The 22,625-nt window shown below is 34.8% G+C and overlaps 1 protein-coding gene across 1 annotated transcript in view; it reads left to right on the top strand.

Moving 5' to 3' along the window:
- LOC134529614 (plexin-A1) overlaps nt 1-22,625 on the top strand; it is a 97,698-nt gene that overhangs the window by 69,552 nt on the left and 5,521 nt on the right. The window contains exons 16-26 of the mRNA XM_063363900.1: nt 358-607; nt 2,202-2,466; nt 4,463-4,600; nt 5,311-5,524; nt 9,568-9,751; nt 14,382-14,485; nt 14,585-14,773; nt 14,854-14,958; nt 15,052-15,221; nt 19,989-20,131; nt 20,223-20,368. Coding sequence (XP_063219970.1) covers nt 358-607; nt 2,202-2,466; nt 4,463-4,600; nt 5,311-5,524; nt 9,568-9,751; nt 14,382-14,485; nt 14,585-14,773; nt 14,854-14,958; nt 15,052-15,221; nt 19,989-20,131; nt 20,223-20,368 — 1,908 coding nt within the window. The remainder of the gene's footprint in view (nt 1-357; nt 608-2,201; nt 2,467-4,462; nt 4,601-5,310; nt 5,525-9,567; nt 9,752-14,381; nt 14,486-14,584; nt 14,774-14,853; nt 14,959-15,051; nt 15,222-19,988; nt 20,132-20,222; nt 20,369-22,625) is intronic.

Here is a 22,625-nt window from a genome sequence, read left to right on the forward strand (position 1 = left end):
TGTGGGTGTACCTCTACCTGCTGTGGCTCTCCCCCTCAGATGTTGCTTGCCCACTTATGGAGCCAGCAGAGGGGAGTGTTCTGTTTACTTGCAGTGACCATTTTTATCATTTGTGTTTGTTTTTTGGTCTTTATTTGTCTCTTTGTTGTCCATATTTGTCATTTTGTTGTCAGTGTTGTGCCCACCACTGAAGCCCTAGGCTGTTGGTGGGCATGTGACAAATATAAATTAAATAAAGTAAAAATCAGTAAATACCTCAATTTTTATTACAAATTATTTTGATTGAAACTCTTGATAGCAGTGAAGTATAAACTAATGAATAGATTGTAATAAATAGATGATGTGTTATTGTTGCAGGTGATAGTAGGTGGAATGCTTCGTTTCACTATTGGTAAGCTGAGCTACACAACTCCGGTGGGACTGACGGGCCCTTTGTCCAAACCTGCTTTGTTTGGAGTCATTGCAGCAATCCTATGCCTGCTCATCATCTTTGTAGCGTTCCTTATAGCATATCGTCGCAAGTCAACGGAAAGCAACAGAGTGCTCAAAGACATGCAAGAGCAGATGGATATTTTAGAGTTACGTGTGGCTGCTGAATGCAAGGAAGGTAATTTAACTTTTGTTTTACCTACTTGTAACTTGTAAAAAAAATGTTGCTTAATGAGGGTGTATTTGTAGTTTGTTGTACCTTGTTTTCCATTATTGACCAGATAATTTGACATTAATACTGTTTGTATGCATGTTTATGCATCTTACATTATAAGTAATTTTTGTTTATTTACTTTTAATAGAAAGGTTATTCTGTACGTGTTGGTAATGTAGCTGCCATAGTAGCGTAGTATTAAATATTTCACTTAAGGAAACTATTAAAATGATGGATGAACACAATTTCTACAGTAGCAACAACGCTATTTTTATATGAACATGTTTTCATTATGAATCTTACTAGTTTGTTAAATTATTTTTCCATAATATGATAGTTTTAGATTATGCATTAGGTTAATTGTTATCCAAAATTGGAATAAAAATCAGCATCTCTTATGGCATGCTGAATTCACATTTGTTATAAAACAAGTTTTAAATTGATTTCTCATGTTAAGTGAATCTAGAGCTTGGTGGGATCCAGATTTTTCTGGGAAATTTTTGAATGTATCTTTTCCGAAATGTTGAACGGGAAATTACTATTTTTCCTTTCCCATGTTACAAAATTTTTCTCAACAAACTATTTTTAAAGAAAACACTGTACTTCAACCTAAGTCAATACATGCATGCAAAAGAGAATGCACCATTTTCAGCAGTTCAAACTCAAAAATATTAACATTGGCGTAAAAATGTTACCAGGCATGATAGTAAACAAGCACTAAATTCAACTTTTGAAACATACAACACATACTCAAAGTTATTTCACAACTGTCACGAACCGGTAGCAGAACGAATTAATTCAACTATTGAATATACAAACTATTTAACACATTAAACGTGTAAGAAAAAATTATTCGTTGTTTTCATATCATTTACCAGTATCTGAGAAAAAAGATTGTCTACAAACATAGAAACATCAAATAAACATGGGAACTGTTAATTCTATGTACGAAATATAAACACATTAGTTGAAACATTTTTAAGATCGGAAGTTATGATCAATTTACCACCATGATCACACAGTAGTAGCTTTCTTGCTGCATTTATGTTTAATGTTTCAATTCACAATGTTAAAACAAAATAAACTGTAAATAAAATTACTGTATTCAATTGGAAATTTGCTATTAATATGTTTGTAAAATTGTTGAATAGTTACGTGGCTATTGTAAATATATAAGATAATTAGGCTTTTTGTTTTAATTTTGGGATTATTATAAAATTAAAATCAATTAGCGTTATTTCTTGGGATTATTTGGTTCATGAAAATTACCTGACTCTATCAATTTATAATAACTAGATTTGGGCGTACAAAATGGAAACTACACCATTTTTTCTTTGTAAAAGTATAGGCATTTTTGAAATTTGTAAACTGAAATAATTCCATATCCTGTCTAGTTTCCCGCCTGAAATTAACCAAACAAAAAATTCCTCATCCATTCCAGCTATAGAATAATCCCATCTAAAAGGTAATTTTACTTGAAAACTTTAATTTATGAATTCAATGTTTCTAGTATTTCTCAAATAGTTAATGTTTCTGCCTTTTTCTTACTTTTTTGCAGCTTTTGCTGAGCTACAGACGGAAATGACGGACCTCACAGGTGACTTGACTCTAGGAGGCATACCGTTCCTCGATTATCGCACATATGCTATGAAAATCTTGTTCCCAAACATGGATGACCATGTTGTCCTTCAATGGGAACGACCAGAGTTACAACGCAAAGAAAAAGGACTTCGTTTGTTTGGACAACTGGTCATGAACAAGACATTTCTTTTGCTGTTTATTCGAACTCTTGAAAGTAACAGATATTTCTCTATGAGAGACAGGTTAGTATTCTTTCTCTCTCGCTCTCTCTGTCTTAATATATACAGTAGAACCCGTTTATAGTGAACCCGCCTATAATGAATTCCCGTTTATTGTGAATTTCCGTCTCGGTCCCGGCAAAATGATGTGAGGTTATGTATTAATTTATTGGATATAGCGTACAACTTTTGTCAATGTTGATACGTTTTCCCGTGTACCACGAACAAATTTTGTCGACATAATGCACATTTATCTCAAATATTTTCATTTAATTAAAAGTTTTTTTCACAAAACGTCTATTCTGGATCACATTGAAGTTTTTCTCCGCAATACGCTACTCGATTGTCCACTGTTCATATTATAAACAAGTCGTATTCGAGTGGCCTCGGTAGGCTACGTGTAGCCAAAGATGGTGATCAGTTTGGTGAAAATAAAAAAGTAGTTTTCCCTTCATAGTTAAAGAATGGGCGAACGCGTGTACATTTAATATGTTATCAAAATTAAACATAAAATACCGCCACACAAATACGTATGTACATTATAGCAGCAAATTCAATATTTTTACGTCTCATTTTTATCGTTCACGTTTCAGACATTTTGATCGAGTAAGGTTCGTAAGACTACCACTAGATAGAACTCTTGTGGACTAAATTTTTCCATAGAAAGTGAGAAAATTTTGTTCCAGCTTTAGCAACTGCAATACTAAATGATACGTAGTGATCTTTGATGCGCCAAACTCGTTACTTTTAGTTTATTTACTTTTGACGGTAAAAAGAATTTCGTGTTATTAAGCTGCAAATGTGCTTCAATAAGAAATATGTACATAAAAATGGGTGAAAAACGCAGTAAAAAACATAAGGCATTATCTGTGCGAGATAAACTGGACATTATTGAAAAGATAAACTCCAACCCCACTGTCCCGCACGTGTTAATAGCAAAGGAACTGGGAATTGCAACATCCACATTAAGTACAATATTAAACAAGCTGAACAATCTTCTTTCTCAAGCTGAAAAATGGAAAATACGCCGATGTCGAAGAACCATTAATAGAAAGTTTGTACATGTGTAGTGCATTAAAAATATCTGTATTTGCTCATAAAACTGTTGCTTTGAGTATTTTCATTCGTTCTTTTCTTGGCTTAGGCCAATGTGTAGTTAAGATTTTGCTTTTGAGTATGTATTGTCAATATAAAAGTTTTCCCAGTTATAAAGTTTCCCCTCTATAGTGAACATATAAACTACTCCCTTCAGATTCGTTATAACAGGGTTCTACTGTATGTATATATAAAGGGTGTCCAATAACTCAACGTCAAGCCAAGAATAGTTCATAGGTCAATTAATCACAGTTCTGAGTACGAGTGTAACGGTGATGGTAAAATGATAACTACAGCTACTTAAAGTTATCATATACAGATTATAATGGTTTTTAGGGAATATCTGTAGGTGATCAGAAGGCCACAAAGTGGCCACTCTCTGTAATATAGATTTATGTTCTGCTTCAACTTTTTGCTCATGTGACATATAGTTAGTTCAAATAAGCACGATTAACTAGACTAACCAGTTTACGAGCACCATCATTTTTTGGTGTTTCATGAGTAAAATTAAAATTGTGACATAAAAAAAGATTGTATGAAGAATATAGACTTTGCTTTTGGTGTTACTTTTGCCTTCTTTACACATGAATACGTTGTAACTTTGGTGCAATATCATGTAAACACTCAAGTGTGTGCATTTTGTTTGAAATGTATGCAGTGATCAGTGCAAAGCCTCGATCTTGAGTTTTATTTGTTTTATGTAGATGGTACTGGCAAAGTTTATACATTGTAATATTTTCAGTCACATGTCAACCTTTATCAGAGCTCGTGCTGATGCTAAATGGTCATCGTTACTAACGAATACTTTGATCTTGTATTTCGGTATGGAGCAGAGTTTTGCAGTAAATAATTATGGTTAAGGTGAATGCAACATAATGTTTAGCTCTTAGTGGTATGTGGTGCACGTGGTGTGTTTTTACCGCAGAGTGAACGTGGCATCACTGATAATGGTGGCCCTGCAGAGCAAAATGGAGTACTGCACTGACATCCTGAAGACCTTATTGGCCGACCTGATAGAGAAGTGCATGGAAGGCAAGAGCCATCCCAAACTATTGCTACGCAGGTATGTTGTGTTGTGTGGGTCTCAAGATGATGCTGCTCTACTACATCTCTGCATTATCCCCCTACAAATCTCAAGTTTTATTTATTTACCCTTACAAATTGGAGTTGATAAAAGTCTATTTTAAACATGTGCAAAAGAGTTTAAAGCAAATTCTTTTTTCTATCGCAAATTTTCGAATACTTCATAATACAACACCCATTTTGAAATAATTTTGAATATTTTTTTTATGAAACACTTTACTTTGAAAATGTAAAATAATTGACTCTTAATTAACATACAAAAATTTTCTATGTAATTTTTTTTCTTAGTAATTGAAGTATCCTTAGCTAATTTTAGATTATATTATATCACATTTTATTTAGGTTAAAGAATGCCAAACTGAATTTTTTTTATAAAATATAAAGTATTATGCAAGGAATTTAAAAAAATTTAGAATTCTTTATAAATAACATTATGTATATGCTGTTAACTACACCAATTCAAATATTTTTAAAATAAATTTTCATACAAAGTTGCTAAGTATTAAAATACTATTAAAGCATTTGATTTAGATACTTAAAATCTCAGCAATAACGTAACAAATAATTAAATTCTTTTGTAATTTTTTTTCTATTCACAATTTTGTTCAGTAACTGCTTTTTTATTTGCAAGTGCAACTTGATTAAAAGGTTCAAAGTCCACAAGATTTGTTTTATGTTTGTGTGTAACAGGACGGAAAGCGTTGCAGAAAAAATGCTGTCATCGTGGTTTACATTTCTTCTATATAAGTTTCTGCGGGAGTGTGCGGGTGAACCACTGTTCATGCTGTTTCGGGCAGTGAAGCAGCAAGTTGACAAAGGCCCTGTGGATGCCATCACTTCGGAGGCTCGCTACTCTCTCAGCGAAGAAAAACTCATTAGACAATCCATTGACTTCAAACCAATGGTAAAGTACAATTTTCTTTCTTATTTTATTGCATAGTTAATTTTTTTTATTATTAGATTTTGTATGAATTCCTTCATCAACCAACCATTGACTAAAAAATTTAGCAAGCAGTTTTTTCTCAATTTGGTACCATTATGAGTATTTTTGGTTTCATTCTGTGCTTTGTGGCTGGACTATGATAGCATTTGATAGTTAAAAAAATAGGTAAAATAGAGTAAGACTGGGAGGTGGTGTAAATCAGGAACCTAGGTTTTCATTTGATCAGTGCTAATTTTTAGCAAACAGTGAAAGAATTATATTATACTAGACTAGCATAGGGAGCAGCCATTACAGAATTTCTCTTGTTGCATGGCTTCTCTATCAGTATGTTTATTTTACACCTTTCATACTGAAACACTTTTGCTGTTATGTATACAGTCAAACCTCTATCTATCGTTTTTTAGGGGACCAACAAAAAAATTCAGTAGATGCGGACATTCAATAGATGTGGACTTCACTCTTAAGAATTTTTAAAAAATAATATTTAACCTCAAAATTAGTGTCAGAAATATGTCAGTTACTTGTCATTAAAGTTAAATCAGTTGAAAAATAACTAAAAATGGAAGTATTTTACTTAATTCAATTTACACTTGCAAAAAAAAACATAAGCACAATAAATCTACATGGAAATTAAAGTCGTTTTCAATATCCTGAAGTCTGAAATATGTTTACTCATGTCATCAAATGTAGAGCTGTCCTGAAGAAGCCGATTTTGCCAATATTTAATTGAATCGGCATTTCTGCCGACTTCCGATACGCTTGTTAATTTTCGGCCGATATTACTGAAAAACGAGAGAGACTGCCATAACCTAAAAATCCACGAGTACCCTTTTCAGTTTTCGTAGTAGTACTGCATTATTTCAGATCGCATTATTTCTTCGCAACATGTGCCAAACGTACATATAAAAATTTAACATCCTTTTTTTCAATAATGTTCTTTAATTTTAATATGTCATAAATAAATACATCACCGTCACGGTAAATAGACATCTCGGTTGTTACGGTAACTAGAGTGCAAATGTGGTAGCTTTCGTGCTTCTGTAGTAATTATGGTATCGACAAAGAATCTTTGGTTCTTTTTATGGTAATTATCTTAGGATAACAATTGGGTTTGTACTGTAGTTATGGTACATCATCCCTATTTCTTCGTACGTTGTTGTTCATTTGTCTTTTCTTCATATTTACGTGCTCCATTACTTGGCTGCAGATTTAAGGTGATATTTACTACTGTATACTATTATTACTGTTTTTATGACGGTTTCTTTCTAAGAAATGGTTATTTCTGCAAAATCTTTATGGTTAAACGATCATCTATTATAATTTATAGTGACGGGACCACATATTTTGAACGATCAATGCGGACAAAACGATAATTCGAACATCGGTACAAGCGGACTTTTTTAACCTTAGTTGTATGGCAATTTTGCCGGGACCGTAGAAAGTATACGATAAACACGGACAATCGATACATGCGAGTTCAATAGATAGAGGTTTGACTGTATATTAATTTTGATGGCATTTTAATAAAAATTTGTTAAGTACAAATTAAATATGAATCTATCATATAGCTGTTTATGAAATGTTTTTGTAACCTGTGTGCTTGGGTTCAATACCAGGAAGCACCCTACACACACTACCATAATTTGTATTTTCAAAAAACATTGAAAGTAGGCTACTCAGAATAATAATCTTAAAAAAGTCATACACAACTGCTATTAAATTTAATAATAGTTAATTCCTTGTAAATGAAGACTCATTGAATTAAATGTAAAAAATTAAAATGTTGAAACAATAAATTTATACAAACAGGAATAAAATACAATTAAATCACATGTCGACTTTACTACTCGCTCAAGTAATGACTCTGAAAATATCTAGAGAAATTGGCAGACAATGATAACTCTCCACATTTCACATACATACCATAGACCTAAAACTAATTGTTGTGAATAAATCTATGACCAATATAACAGTGAAACAAAAATTTCAAGTTTTCTACTTTAGTATGGGAACAAACCCCACTCATCGGTCATGCACTAAACAGCATAAAAATTGAATCAATGTGGGAATTACACAGAAGAAGTAACAATTGCAGAGCGCGGAACAGTGTAATAATGGAACCAGGGTTGGAAAACAAAACCTTTTTTACTAACCAAAAAAAGTGTTTCTTTTTTGTTGTAAAAACCGGGTTTTTGTGGTTTGGACCAGCTCTTTTTATTGTGTAAGTTATTTTGATTCTCAACATGTTCAAATGAAAGCAATACAACATCCCGTTTTCTGCCACTCATGTTGAACCAGAAAAGTTATAAATCAAAGCACTGAAATCCAGCAAATCTGAACATCTGACTGGGACTTAACCACAGAAAGGGTATTTCCCCACAGGAAGAGTATTCCCCATAGACTGGATGTTGTCCCACAGAATAGGGATTTACAGTACAGTTGGGGATCCCACAAAATAGGATTTTTTTTTTAATAATAAATTTATTTATTTACTCTTTTTTACTCTCTGTTTACTATTCACTAATTAATTTAATTTTACAGGAGTATTTAGCTGGATATAATTTACTACTTATTCAGATAATTTAAATGATAAGATCTCAATTAGTATATAATTTTTTGTTCCTGTAAATCGTAAGAAACATTAATGAGTTAACTTTGTTGCTATTAGAGTGGAATCAGACCTTTCATTTAAAAACCAACTTTTTTTTTATAAAAACCATTTGGTTTAAAGGTTTAAACCATTGTGGTTTAAACCAGCCAACCGTGGGAAGCACACAGAGGTAGTAACAATTTTGGAGTGATGGCAACCCAAGAAGGTACTTGCACGGAACAAATAGAACCAGGTGGCAAGTACCACAGGGGTAGCAACAATGTCAGAGCGATGGCAACTCAAGAAGGTACGTAATCAGCATGCCTGATGTGCTCTGATGATCGTGGCTGAAGTTTCAATAAGGTGCTCCCTGATGAGCCAGCAGCTCAGCGCAACAATAAAGTTATGTTTACAAGCACTACACCTAGGAAGTGTTCAGACTGTCGGCAGTGTACCATAATACCTCGTGAATTTGTGCCGAATGTAACTTGTAACAGTCTTGCTTAAGGAAGCCTGAAAATTGTCAGCTGCCACACATGCATTGTGCATTGTTTTACAGACAAAAACTAAGCCTTATCAGTGCATCGACAGTTTCCATCTATTTTTAATGAGTATGACTGGTTCTCTTCCTGATACAACTTGGTTATTCAACCAAACAACTGAGTTAAATTTAGCTTGTGTTTTATATTGAAAAATGATTATGTGATCTGCTATTGTGTACAAAAGTTACTACATTTTCTTAATTTTGTATCTATTACAAGAACTTGGTAAATCTCCTTACATTGTTAACACTTATTACCTATCCTTAAATAGTTATGTTTAAGTGAATGGTAATGGTCACTTTATTTAAAATGTCCTTACTAAAGTAGCATATTAAGCATTTTGGAAATAATTATTTACATATTTACTTGTTACACATTTTTTTCCTTTAATTTACCTATTATAGTATCATAAAAAATAAATCACCCCTCATATGACAGTTAAAATTTTTTTTTTTGTAAAATCAAATTTTAGTGCAATTCATTTTTTCCTAACATTAATATTTATTTCAAAAGCTAATTAGTGTAGGTAATTATATTACTGTTTATGTAACTCAATAACCTAGTGGGCTTGCATCTAGGTTATGTATTGCATCAGTGATGGTAGCTATGATATTATTTTGGATAGTTTTACAACCTGGTGTACAGTGTAATTGACTATATACATACTTGAGACTAAATAAAAACAGTTCAGTAATTATGTTTGGGGAAGAATAAAGTTACAAGATCTATCCTACCCAAAAAGACAAAATTTGTGCTCTGCCAAAAATTTCTATGTAGTTGTGGATCCAACATAGTCATTCCATGAAAACTATGTGCTGCTTCATGGCTAAAGAATTTATGCATCATATTTTCTATTGTTACATTGTTTTCAGACGGTGTATGTATCCATATCTCAGCAAGCTGTTTTTGTGAGCGGGCTGGATCCAAACACAGATAACGTACCAGTTAAGGTTCTTGACTGTGATACCATTTCACAAGTGAAAGAAAAGGCTTTGGATACAATATACAGAGCCACGCCTTACAGTCAGCGACCACGAAAAGATGATCTGGATTTAGGTATTTTTCAACTTTTTGTAAATTTCATTTTTCTTAACTTGCAGTTAAAAACTTTTTAAAGTATGTTTTTTATATGAGGTAAAGGATGTTGTGGACTACAGTTATTAAAAAAACGAAACTAAGCTGTACTTGATGAAATGTATTAATAGCAGAAATAGTTTTTAAGCAGTTACAGGTGAAAAAGGATAACCTAATATCAAGCAAAGGGACTAAAGTAAGATGCAATTTCAAAATATGTTTTAGAACTAGATCATATAATAAACTTTGATGTAAATGGGACTCATATAGCAGTACATGAATAATAATAATAATAATAATAATATGCATACTATAGGGAAAATGACAGTGAGAGTAAAAAAAGTTAATTGTGAGAATTTGTATATACAGTAGAACCCTGTTATAACGAATCTGAAGGGAGTAGTTTATATGTTCACTATAGAGGGGAAACGTTATATCTGGGAAAACTTTTATATTGGCAATACATACTCCAAAGCAAAATCTTAACTACACATAGGCCTAAACCAAGAAAAGAACGAATGGAAATACTCAAAGCAACAGTTTTATGAGAAAGTGCAGATATTATTTTTAATGAACTATACATGTACAAACTTTCTATTACCTAATGGTTCTTGGACATCGGCGTATTATCCTTTTTTCAGGCATTTAATACTCTGTGACGTTTTCGCAGCTTGATAAAGAAGATTGTTCAGCTTGTTTAGTATTGTACTTAATGTGGATGTTGCAATTCCCAGTTCCTTTGCTATTAACACGTGCGGGACAGTGGGGTTGGAGTCTATCTTTTCAATAATGTCCAGTTATCTCGCACAGATAATGCCTTACGTTTTTTACCGCGTTTTTCACCCATTTTTATGTACGTATTTCTTATTGAAGCACATTTGCAGCTTAATAACACGAAATTCTTTTTACCGTCAAAAGTAAATAAACGAAAAATAACGAGTCTGGCACATCAAAGATCACTACGTATCATTTAGTATCACAGTTGCTAAATTTGGAACGAAATATTCTCACTTTCTATGGAAAAATTTAGTCCACAGAGTTCTATCTAGTGGTAGTCTTACGAACCTTACTCGATCAAAATGTCCGAAACGTGAACGATAAAAATGAGACGTAAAAATATTGAATTTGCTGCTATAATGTACATACGTATTTGTGTGGTGGTAATTTATGTTTAATTTTGATAACATATTAAATGTACACGCTTTCGTCCATTCTTTAATTATGCAGGGAAAAATATTTTTTTATTTTCACCAAACTGATCACCATTTATGGCTACACGTAGCCTACCGAGGCCACTCGAATACGACTTGTTTATAATTTGAACAGTGGACAATCGAGTAGCGTATTGCCGAGAAAAACTTCAATGTGATCCAGAATAGACGTTTTGTGAAAAAACTTGTAATTGTATGAAAATATTTGAGATAAATGTGCATTATGTCGGCAAAATTTGTTCGTGGTACACGGGAAAACGTATCAACATTGACAAAAGTTGTGCGCTATATCCAATAAATTAATACATAACCTCACATCATTTTGCCGGGACTGAGACGGAAATTCACAATAAACGGGAATTCATTATAGGCGGGTTCACTATAAACGGGTTCTACTGTACCTGGTAAGTGAAAATGAGATTCCACTGTAGTTAAATGACACCACTAGTGCATGATACAGCTATCGTAGTTAAATTGAACCTACCATTACAAACAATGCTATACAACATCCTATGGACAGAGGCATGAACTCGAAATACAAATAGCAAATAATTTACTGGAAAGTTATTATGGCTGCAAATAAACACTAGAACAAAGTAGGGCCAAGGCTCACGCATGAACTAAATACAAAGAATAAAACAGGGAAGCAGAGAACTGCAAACATGCTGTCAGAACAAACATCTCAGCAAAAGAAAGACATTCTTTTTTAATTGAACATAGTTTAGATAGAGAAAGCCTAAAGGGAATTTAAGAAACAAAAGGAAACAAAAGGCACTTGTCTCTAGTCCCAACCAACGGACTCGCTTCCCCACACGAGTAAGGCATGTAGTACTAGCTAGCCGGCATCATCAACGTGCTAAAGTCGTCCTTCACAGCGACTTGCTTCCCAGCGAATGCCAGTTAACCTTAGGTGATAACCCCAGATGCCACCAGGCGTGCTGGCATCAACAGACCAGTACAGAAGGAGTGGGAATGGCAGTGGAAGGAGAAGGCTGGTATGTCACAGACAGGAGGGGAAGCGACGCAGGGCAGGTGTCTACGAGAAGATGGCAGGGGAAAATGACTCGGAGCAGTGGCACTACTCAAAATATTTGAAGAAACACCTCAACTTCATGGAAAAATTATTATACTTTTAAATGTGGCTTATGTGTTTGTTTATATATTTATTTATTTGAGCTGTATGTTCCTATTAACAGCTTTGGGAGCCTTCAAGTATAGTCACAGAAACATACATACATACACACATACATACTTATATATATTGTATCATCAAATGTAAACGCGGGATGCTATAAAGCGAATCCCTTGGTAATTTGGGAGGATGAAAATGAGGATGTGATTAAAATGATAACGAAATGAAAGGATGGATGATAAAAGTCTGTTAGGTAGTTAAGAGTAAGTGGAAATAAGGCAATCCTCTCTGTCTGACCATTATGTACTCCGAACATATTCACACTTGAGCCTCCACCACCCTGGAATTTAGTGAGCCTCACCTCACTAGGCAATAGGGGTGCCTGCACATTTTCCTAGCACAGGGGTGTATACAAGAGGGGAACCAGAAATGCTTTCAGAACTGTGGACAGCAACTCATCAACCAATAATTTAAATAAAACCCTTAAGTTGTCAGGGTGGAAAAACCCAGGTAGTAGAAGTCCTATAAAGACCAACAAGATTGACCTGAACAGGAAATACTACTTAAATAAGAATAATTCACAGTAAGTTGAGGACTACAATTATTTTTATTCAGCATTAATGTTTTTAACTGATTTCTTTTTTTCCTTTCTTTTCCAAAAAAAAAAGTTTCTAACACGATCAGGCAACCATTCGTTCAGAAGATAAAATGATTTCTGATTAAGCGAGGCCTGCTAGCCCCTCAACCTTTGAATAGCTTTTATTGTACTGTTAATTTACTTTTATCTCAAACTTTTGTTTAGACTGTTTAGACTGATACTAACATCTTGCATCTGCCCATTCCTAAACAAACTTAACAACGTTCGAGGATACTGAAACGCAACGACGGAACAACTTCAGTCACTGCAGTCACTTTTACAAATTAAGGGTTGAAATGCCTAAAACTACATGTTGGGGTTGACGGATACTTATCTTTAAGCAGCTACATCTTGTCAGCCTCCTTGAGGGCCTTCACCACACTTAACTTAAAATTTAAGACGACCTGTCTAGCATAATAGCCAAAACCAGAAGAAGGAAAAAATGTGGTGCGGCCAGGCAACTGCCCCTGCAAGGAGGACGCACTGCGGCAGCAGTCTGTGTTGTTACGCGCTCCCCTCACCTACCACCCATTTTCGCCATCGCAGCAACGGCCGCTCCGGGCTACCGCTCGATCGGAGGCGTGCTGCAAGGCTCTCGCAATGCACGGCCGAATGCCAACTGGGCTGAGCCAGCTGCACATCCCTATCACGCAATAGCCGAGTGAAACGTGGCGAAGAATGCACAACGCGACCTACTCTCGTGTAGCTATTGTCTGAACGCAACTGCCCTAGCACAAAGTTGTACCAAAACTCCAAATAACTGCCAAAACATTCTACTGTTCTTAAGAAAAATACATAGCAACACAAATAAAAACAATCGCAGAAAAACACGCCGCGACAATATTTTTATACAGACATGTAAAACAAAATGTATTCACATTCATTAGTTGGGCAACTTTATCACAGTTGGAAATTAAAGCTATTAAAATTAAATTATAACGAATGAATTAATAAGTTACTTACTGAATTGTCAACAGATACAGTGATATTGCTTCATGCAGAAAGATGACCTCAAGATTGCACAGTCGAGTCGAGGGATTGGGGAGTTGGCTTTGCCACAATCCAAACTGCATCAGTACATTAATGAAAGCACTTTGATTGGCAAAGTCAATGTTTGTAGTGTTAGTACAAACCCAGTAGATGAGAAAAAATAGAGAGTTCTTATGTAGTGTCCATGGAGATAAAAATAATCTGCAGTTGAAAGTCCTAAAAATCTTAAGACTGGCTAACAAGCCATCTTATGATATCTTGTGTGAATTCTCTTTATATGACAAGTTCTTATAAATTTAAATGTTTATCACAGGTTACCCTAAACTTGTTCAAACGTTCTATTTGTACTAATGTTTATGTGAATTTTTTAAAATTTGGATTGTATATATTCTAATTTAATAAGTTGGTTCACTATAATTAATGAAGAGATGTGTGCTGAATGAAATTATGTCGGCTGCTTGATTGGAAACATATAAAATAACCAGAATTTAATTTATTTGTTGTTATTTACTTTGGAGAGCTACTTTTTTTTTTTTTTTTGCAACACTCTTTATCTTGTTTCAAGTGTGTGGGTGTGTAATTCTGACCCATATGCAAATGCAAGCTTTTTCAGTTTTACTACAAAACAAACGTGTGTTCCAGAGTGGCGGACAGGCACTTCAGGAAGGTTGATTCTCTATGATGAAGACAGCACCACAAAAACAGAAGGCGAGTGGAAAAAGAGGAATACATTAAACCATTACAGAGTAAGTTCTTCATGTTTGCTGTCGGTTATAGCCAAAAAGAAACACAATGCCCGAAAAAGTGGTCAATCTATAAAATATTTTATTCTTCATGTGTTACAGGTACCAGATGGAGGATGCTTGAACCTAGTGCCTAAACAAACATCATTTTACAATTTGTCAATCTTGCCAGACAAAATGGATAAGTCGCACAAATACGAAACTCTCAATCTGTCAAAGTTCAGCTCTGCCAGTCCTCCCCTGAGTCGAGCCACGTCGCCACTCAACCATGACCACGATGGGGGATTGAAGGTGTGCACTGTTGCCAGTAGTCACATAGCGTTTCAGCACCGCTCTTCTCAGCATTTTATTACATTCTTGTGTTCTTTCAGGTGTGGCATCTTGTTAAACACCATGATTCTGATGCTCAGAAAGAAGGAGAAAGAGGGAATAAAATGGTTTCTGAGATATACCTCACCAGACTTCTGGCTACCAAGGTAAAGCCTTTTATTTTAAATTTTAATGATGGCTTGAATATATTTTGTCTTTCACCTCCTAATATATTCTCATTATTTGCATTTGTTTTTCAGGGTACGCTGCAAAAATTTGTGGATGACTTGTTCGAAACAATATTCAGTACTGCTCATCGGGGAAGTGCCTTGCCATTAGCAATTAAGTATATGTTTGACTTTCTGGATGATCAAGCATTGCAGCATGGCATATCAGATCCAGAAGTTGTTCATACATGGAAAAGCAATAGGTGATTATGTGTCTAGTACAATTGTTTGTAATTAGTGATGGTTGGCAAACATTTACAACTCTAAACTTCTGCCCACCTTGTACACAATGCTTTAGTGCTTTTGAATTTGAAAAAAAGTTGTGTGTTATCCATTTTATTTTGTGATGCTGGAGGTTGGTTGTATTTGAGCTAAGGATGCAACTACTCCCTAAAATACATTGTTGGTGAATTTATGGTAATCTTTAAACAACTTTATAATGTTTGTCTATGTTTATATGATTAAATACACTATAACCCCGATTTTATAAGCCCCTGATTTAACAAAGCAGTGATTTTGCGAATGCATTCTCAGGAACCTTCAAAAAATTCTATAATGTTGAAACAAAAATATATTAGTTTTTAATGCACAGCATATAGTTTGTGTGGGTTGTAATACTCTAAATTGTGTTCCAATAAGAATAACAAAAAAAATTGGGCATTCCTTTTAAAAATGTGGCGGCAGTAGCTTCTGCAACGTGAGTGGGAGCACGCAGAACTCGTCCGGCTAGGCTGGCGACAGCGGCGGCACCATGAGATTGTATGGCTTACCTCTCCCTCCCCTGGTTTAGATTCTTCAAGGCTAAGGCTCATCCCTCCCAGAGACAACCATCTCATCCAACCTTCCACGTAAGAAACTGTCAATATCCTCCTGTCCTCTCCCTCTTCCCCTTAGCCACTCTTCGCATACTGCAAGCGACATAAGCCAGAACACCACACAGTGTGTATAGTCCTTCCTGGTAAAATGAATATTTTTAAGGCTCACATGACCATCTTTACCATTAATAAATATAATATAAGTTATTATGGCTTTGAGAGAAGAAAGAAAAGAAATTTAATAGCGACTTCCTCCCCCTATGGCTAATCGCGTGGAACCCATACCTATCCTAACACATGTCACATTCACATCCGCTAGGGATTTTTGCCCATAAACAGCACTCAAAAATGGTATAAATTATGCTGTTTGTAGGTACGAAGTTTAGTTTTTCAACTAAGCTGTCAACAGCGCTTAAAAACAAAATAGCTTAATTGATGCAGTACCTGGCATGACGAGAAGTTTTTCGACTAATCTCTTTCCAACTTGCTAGGCGAACAAATAATTCCTTTGACTTTCAGAAATTCACTGGTTTCTCGCACTAAAATGTACAGTATGTTTTAATGAATTTGTTTGTAATTACAGCACAGTGTTTTTCTTAAAACAAACGCTTAGAACTTTCATGAAACAGTATAGGTGTTCTCTGAACTGTGTGCTTTTACCCCTCAGTTCTGGTAATTGATGTGTGTTGTGAACTGTTTAAGATTTAACTTATGAAGCTGACAAGGAGAAGTGTGTTGAAATGAAAGGTAGGAAATTCTTCCAGCTTATCAAAAAGACCCTGGGAAAGTCTTGTCTAACCAGTAGTACTTCTGTTGCTCTTTTCACCCCTCTATCTCTCCCATAAAGATAGGATACTGGCGTGTCTTTGGGCGGAATCAATAAAAGAGGGGAGGAGAAAAGTATAAGCGGGGAAAGGAAACAGAATATATGGTATGCTTCTTTATTTTAACGTGAAGTTGTTATGTTTCCATTAATACAGTAAAACCCTGTTAATGTTTTTCAAGGGACTGGATGATAAAAACTTTTTAACAGGGAAAACTTCATAAAAGGGAAATAGTTCTGATAGTTGCTACATAAAAAAAAATCATTAAAATGACATACTTAGGTTATGCGCTGTTTGTTTAGTTATCTCTTTTAAAATTTGGCCATTTGTCGGGATTTCATTATCACTAATATTGCTGTTGATTAAAAGCCTCACATTACTTTTAAATGTTTATTATTGAATTAAGTAATTATTGAAAATATTTAATTACCTTTTAAGTTACCACGAAAACCACACATTGGAGACCCCAGAGGCCCTGGTGCAACCTGTACAGTGATTGCCTCTCTAATTTTATTGGTGGTAGACACCTGTAGGAAGGCCCTTATGTATTAGCTCTATCTTTACCAATGGCCAAAGTGGATGGGTAAAAATTAATGTTTGTGACAGATACCTTGAAAACCACATATTGGAGGCTCTCAGAAAGACTGATGCTTCCTGAATGGTGGTCGACTCGTGTATTTTTTTTTAATAGTAGTAGATACCTGTAGGAAAGTCGTTAGGTCTATCGTCATCGACATCATTGCATATTTTGATGTAAAAAATAAAAACGGGGACAATTTGCTTTAGTTACGTGAAATCAAGTAGGCTGTTGTTCTAAACTCTCAGTACAATGATGCACCAAGCGGTAAATAGATCCAGCGTATAGAGCTAACTTCAGCACAAATTAGAATTCTTGGTATCGATGTTAACCTCTTCGGTTATGTTTTTGCACCATTCTTTGATTTTGCTTCAGGGGTATTACAAAATTTTAAATATTTCCAGTACAATTCTCTGTCATTAATACAATTATCTAAATATACTGGGTAATAAATATTTTATTTATGGATTAACTCTGAATAGTATGTATTAGTGAAGTGCCATAAATATCTTGGTCACGGACGACTGAAATCAATGCCATGTTAGAAAGATTATAAAAAAAATATATTGAAAATTGCTGAGGAAGAACGTGCTATAGATTCTTACCTTTTAAATAAACTTTTTATTGCAATAACACCTTCACTCAAACCAATTTTCGCCCCTCCAATCGCATGTACAATTTTCTGAAACGTTGTTTCTACCCAAGGCATGAGTTTTCATATCCTGAGCTTTATAAAATCATTTAAGGTTTATTTCAGCAGGGGTAGATATCGCTACTGTAAACCTTCAGCAATCATTGCAACGTCTTCTTACAGAAAAACAAAATCACGAAGCACAATATGCAAGATGTCCGCCATTCCTTTAAGCAGTAGCAGTGGATGTGTAAAAGGGAAGAGGGTGTGGTAGAGAGCTACACCATGTTTGGTTACTACAGTGTTGCCAGATCAGTGGCACTGCTAGGCTGCCAGATAAGCCTAGAGCTGTGCAGCTGCTGTTTGATAGGAGCTGGATGGTTCATTGCTATGTGTGATGTGTAATTTTTATATATGGTAGTAGTCCATTATTAAAACAAAAGATTAATTTTTTTTAACAAGGTCTTGTTTACTTTTTACTCTGAGCAACATCATTTCAAAATGCAGAAACACAGTTTATATTATTAAATATTACACTGGAATTAAAGAAAACATTTAAGTTATTCACAGGACACTTAAGTTTCTTAAAGAAATTACAGTACACTAGATTTTCTTATAGAAGTCTGTTACTTTTTTCTGTTGTGATTTGTTTATTTTTTAGTTAATAATCAACCATATTCTTATCAAAGTGAAGATGTCTGAGAATTCATTGTCCTCTTGTTGCTATAAAACCTGCACAAGTGTTTCTGGGGTGAATCCGTCACAGTTTGTTGAGTCACACATTTAGCTGGTATTAATTTTTCCCCATCATCCTAATCATCACTGCACCTCATCATCTGTTGCTCCGCTAAGTGTTTAAAGTAACAATCTCATCTTCACTTTTCATTTGGTAGCCAGGAAGTATGAGATCAGCTTGCGGCCACTCTCCAATGTCTTCCTTATCTACTTTAGAAAACTGTTCCGTATTTTCATGCTTACAAGAAGTGACTTGGGAAGCTTTTCCATCTTGTCTTTGTTATCAAAGCCGTGGAAAACAGCTGAATCTTCTACATCACAGTATATCTTCTATCATGAACAAGTGAAGTTTAGGTTTGCGAGCATTCCCTATATCTTAACAACTTCTTTTAAATTCCTACATTTACAAATACCACCATTGCTGTGTTTTTTTCAAGCAGTAAGCCTAAACGTTCTCGCGTGTAATGTTTTTCAGTGTTGCTATCACTCCTTGATCCATCGGCTGAATAAGCAATGTTACATTTGGAAGCAAGAAAGATTCAAAAATGTTTTCATCTGCCAATTTCAACTCAGTTTCATGTGGATGAGATGATGCATTGAGCATTGTCTACAAAAAGCACTCCTATTATGGGCAAACCTTCTGATTTCATAATTTCAGAACCTTGTGGTACAAATTTTGAATAAAACATTGATTTAAAAATAGCTTGCAGCATCCAAGCAGATCTGTTATAGTAATAAAGAACTGGGAAATGGTTCATTTCTGTGCCTTTAAAATATAGTGGCTGCTTCACTTTTACTACACAGGGTAATTTCAGTTTGTGCTGACTGTTGCAACTCAAGGTTGATGTGGCAACCCTGCTTATCTTTGAGTGCAGGTATTTGCCTTGGGACCCTATGGTGGTGAATGGGGCGTGGTTTGTCTGTTTGGGTACTGTTTCGCATGATTAAGGCCTCAAAAAGGCACTTTATCATTTAAAACATGTTGACATTAATTGCCAAGCGTGATTAAACAACTGTAGTGGCCAGCAATACTGACTTGTTAAAGTGCCTATTAGTGAAGCAGTGCTGTTTTTGAGTATAAGGGAAAATACATATTCTAAATTTTTTTCTGGCTAAACAGAAATCATTTGTTGATGATAAAATACATAAAGTTTTTTTTTTTTTGTTCAGTAAGACTTACTTAAGAAAATAGCATTTAAGAAATGTCCTGCATAATAAGTTTAAAAATTTTAGCCTGTTAGAAAGTCTAAATGTGTAAGTACCTTGAACAACTTCTTAACAGGGACTTATTATATTAAATTTTGTGTCCACTACTGTTTGTTTATAAATATTTTAGCTATGGTTGTATGAAGAAGTTTTTCTGATATTTGAAGTATTTTTTGTTTCAGTTTACCATTACGATTTTGGGTGAATTTAATAAAGAATCCAAATTTTGTTTTTGACATTCACAAGTCAAATATTGTGGATTCTTGTTTGTCAGTCGTAGCACAGACATTCATGGACTCTTGTTCCACATCCGACCATAGGTTGGGTAAGTATATATCAAAATGCTGTTAGTTCAGAAAAGTATCTAAACTGTGTAACATCAAGAACACACTAAGGATTTTTGTTTTGTACTTTAGGTAAGGATTCTCCAAGTTCCAAGCTGCTCTATGCAAAAGACATTCCTGTGTACAAAGAGTGGGTGGAACGTTACTACTGTGATATTAAGACAATGCAAGCAATTTCTGACCAAGACATGAATGCAATGCTTGCAGAAGAATCTCGGGTAATATGCATATTAGTTTATGTTTCTATAGTTTTTATATGACTAAAAATACAGTTTATTTGATATAACAATATCATTTAACATTGTTGCTTTTGTTACATTATTTAGTCAAGATTGGCATTACAAATATTTCTTGAAAAAAATTTTAATTTTTTTATTTTCTTTTGACGTGACGTCTAATAAATCGATGAATGCCGGCTGCACGCACGAAAAAGTGTCCCACTACGGATGTCCCACTACGGATGTATCCTGTTTGCTCATTGACGCATGCGTGGCATCTCTCTTCATTCTCATTGTAGGCATGCGTGGCATCTCTCTTCCACTCGATTGGAACAACCATCGATTTGACTTTTCAATCATATTTTCGTCATTTTAATTATTAATATTATGTAATTTAACGATCGTCCAACGATTTTCAGCACAATCGATCGGTACTGTTATTTAAAAGTAATGTTGAAAATTCAAATACGTTTTGAACCAACAATGGTGTTTTACAGTTACACATAATAATTCAAATTACACCCGGGATCTTTTGCACAATGTTTTAAAAAATATTGTAACACATTATAAATAAGTTTGGTGTATTTGGGATGCGTATTTGTTATAAAATTGTGTTAATGTTATTCCCCTACCGTGAACAAAATTTTTATAAACATATATATAACATCTGAAACTACATTTCTTTAGTATGGCCTCGTGGGCGTGTGGTTAGCGTACATAACTCTTGAACTAAAGGTTGTGGGTTCGAAACCCAGCTGCTGCGAATTTTTTTTTTGTACTTGTAAAAATAAATACGGCGCACACAACATTTCAAAAGTAATAAATATATTTGAATTAATGAATGCAAATTTATTAATTCAATTGCACATTTCATTTCACTTCTTTGTATCCATAAAAAATATTGATGATTCAATAAAAATGATTCAATTTTATTCATAAAAGTATGCAGAGGTAGATTTTATCATGCAAAAGATAGAAAAATTTAAAAAAAATTCTTCCTCAAAGAATATAATATTTTTAATGCCTAAATGGTTTGTTTGCAAAAACCTATTACGGCTCGGTCTCAGGCTGAATATATTTCCTTTTCTTCTGGATCAATCATTTCATCAATGTTTTGTTATGACGTCACGTTAAACTATCGTCCGTAAACCGACTTTACAGACAACCATTTTTTTTTACAGTAAAATTAATCATGTGTTAAAAAAAGGGGGTTGTCTGTAAAGTCGGTTTACGGATGATAATTTTACGTCATAACGTCATATCAAATTTTTTAAATTGCTGCTTTCAAAAAGCCCGCCTTAACTTGTTTGATATTATAGAAGATTATCTTGCACGGTGGTTGGCCGGTTCTTGCATGCTCTGCTCAGGTGGAACGTGACAATGAGTCGTGCTTTTTCGTGCGTGCAGCAGGCGTTCATCGATTTATAAGACGTTATCACATCAAAAGGCTAAATATGCCATTTTTTTACCAATTAAAAATGGGGGGTTTGTGTGACAATGAGAGTGTGTGTGTGTGCGTGCGTGCATAGGTGTGTGTGTGGTTTTTTTTCTCATGTATAGTTAGTTTTTAAACTGATTGTTCACTTGTAGTTATTTTTTAAACTGATTGTTCACATATCAATGTAGTTAATACACGCTTGTAGAAGTGTATTTAAGTGTCTGAAGATTGAAATGTTTCTTAGAAATGTTATTCCTTTAAAATTGTATGTAGTAGCATCATATACTACACGCCCAAGCCAACTGTGGTCCCGGGAAAAATGTGAACTACCCAAGGTCAGACTGACCCCTCCCTCCGCCGTCATCCCTTCCGCCACACTGTCCCCTCCCTTTCCCTAGTCCGCCTCAATGGTCGAAGCGCGTCATGTCGCGGGTGGGACGGCAAGTAGAGTTGTTACCATAAGTCACGACACAGTGCGCGGACACGGGCGTATCGGTGTTCAAGTATTTCACGGATCCTTTGAAAGCGGAGCAAGCTTTCGAAGCGTGCATGACTTTAATATAACGTGTATTGACAAATGGCATCGGGCAGTACAACAAAACACAAAACTATACATAGCCAGTGCAGGGAAGTGATTAGCAATGTGATTGCATTTTGTGATCAGGAGAAGGCATCAGGCAAACTTACCCATCCATTATGTAATGCAACAAAGCGTGTGACCGCAGCGACAGGGAAATCGAAAGGAACAATATGCAAAATTAGAAAATAAAGTAAAGAAGCCGCTATCAGTGGGGGAATTTTGCGCATAACAGTAAAGAA

Source organism: Bacillus rossius, chromosome 2, assembly GCF_032445375.1.
Source record: "Bacillus rossius redtenbacheri isolate Brsri chromosome 2, Brsri_v3, whole genome shotgun sequence".
NCBI lineage: Eukaryota > Metazoa > Arthropoda > Insecta > Phasmatodea > Bacillidae > Bacillus > Bacillus rossius.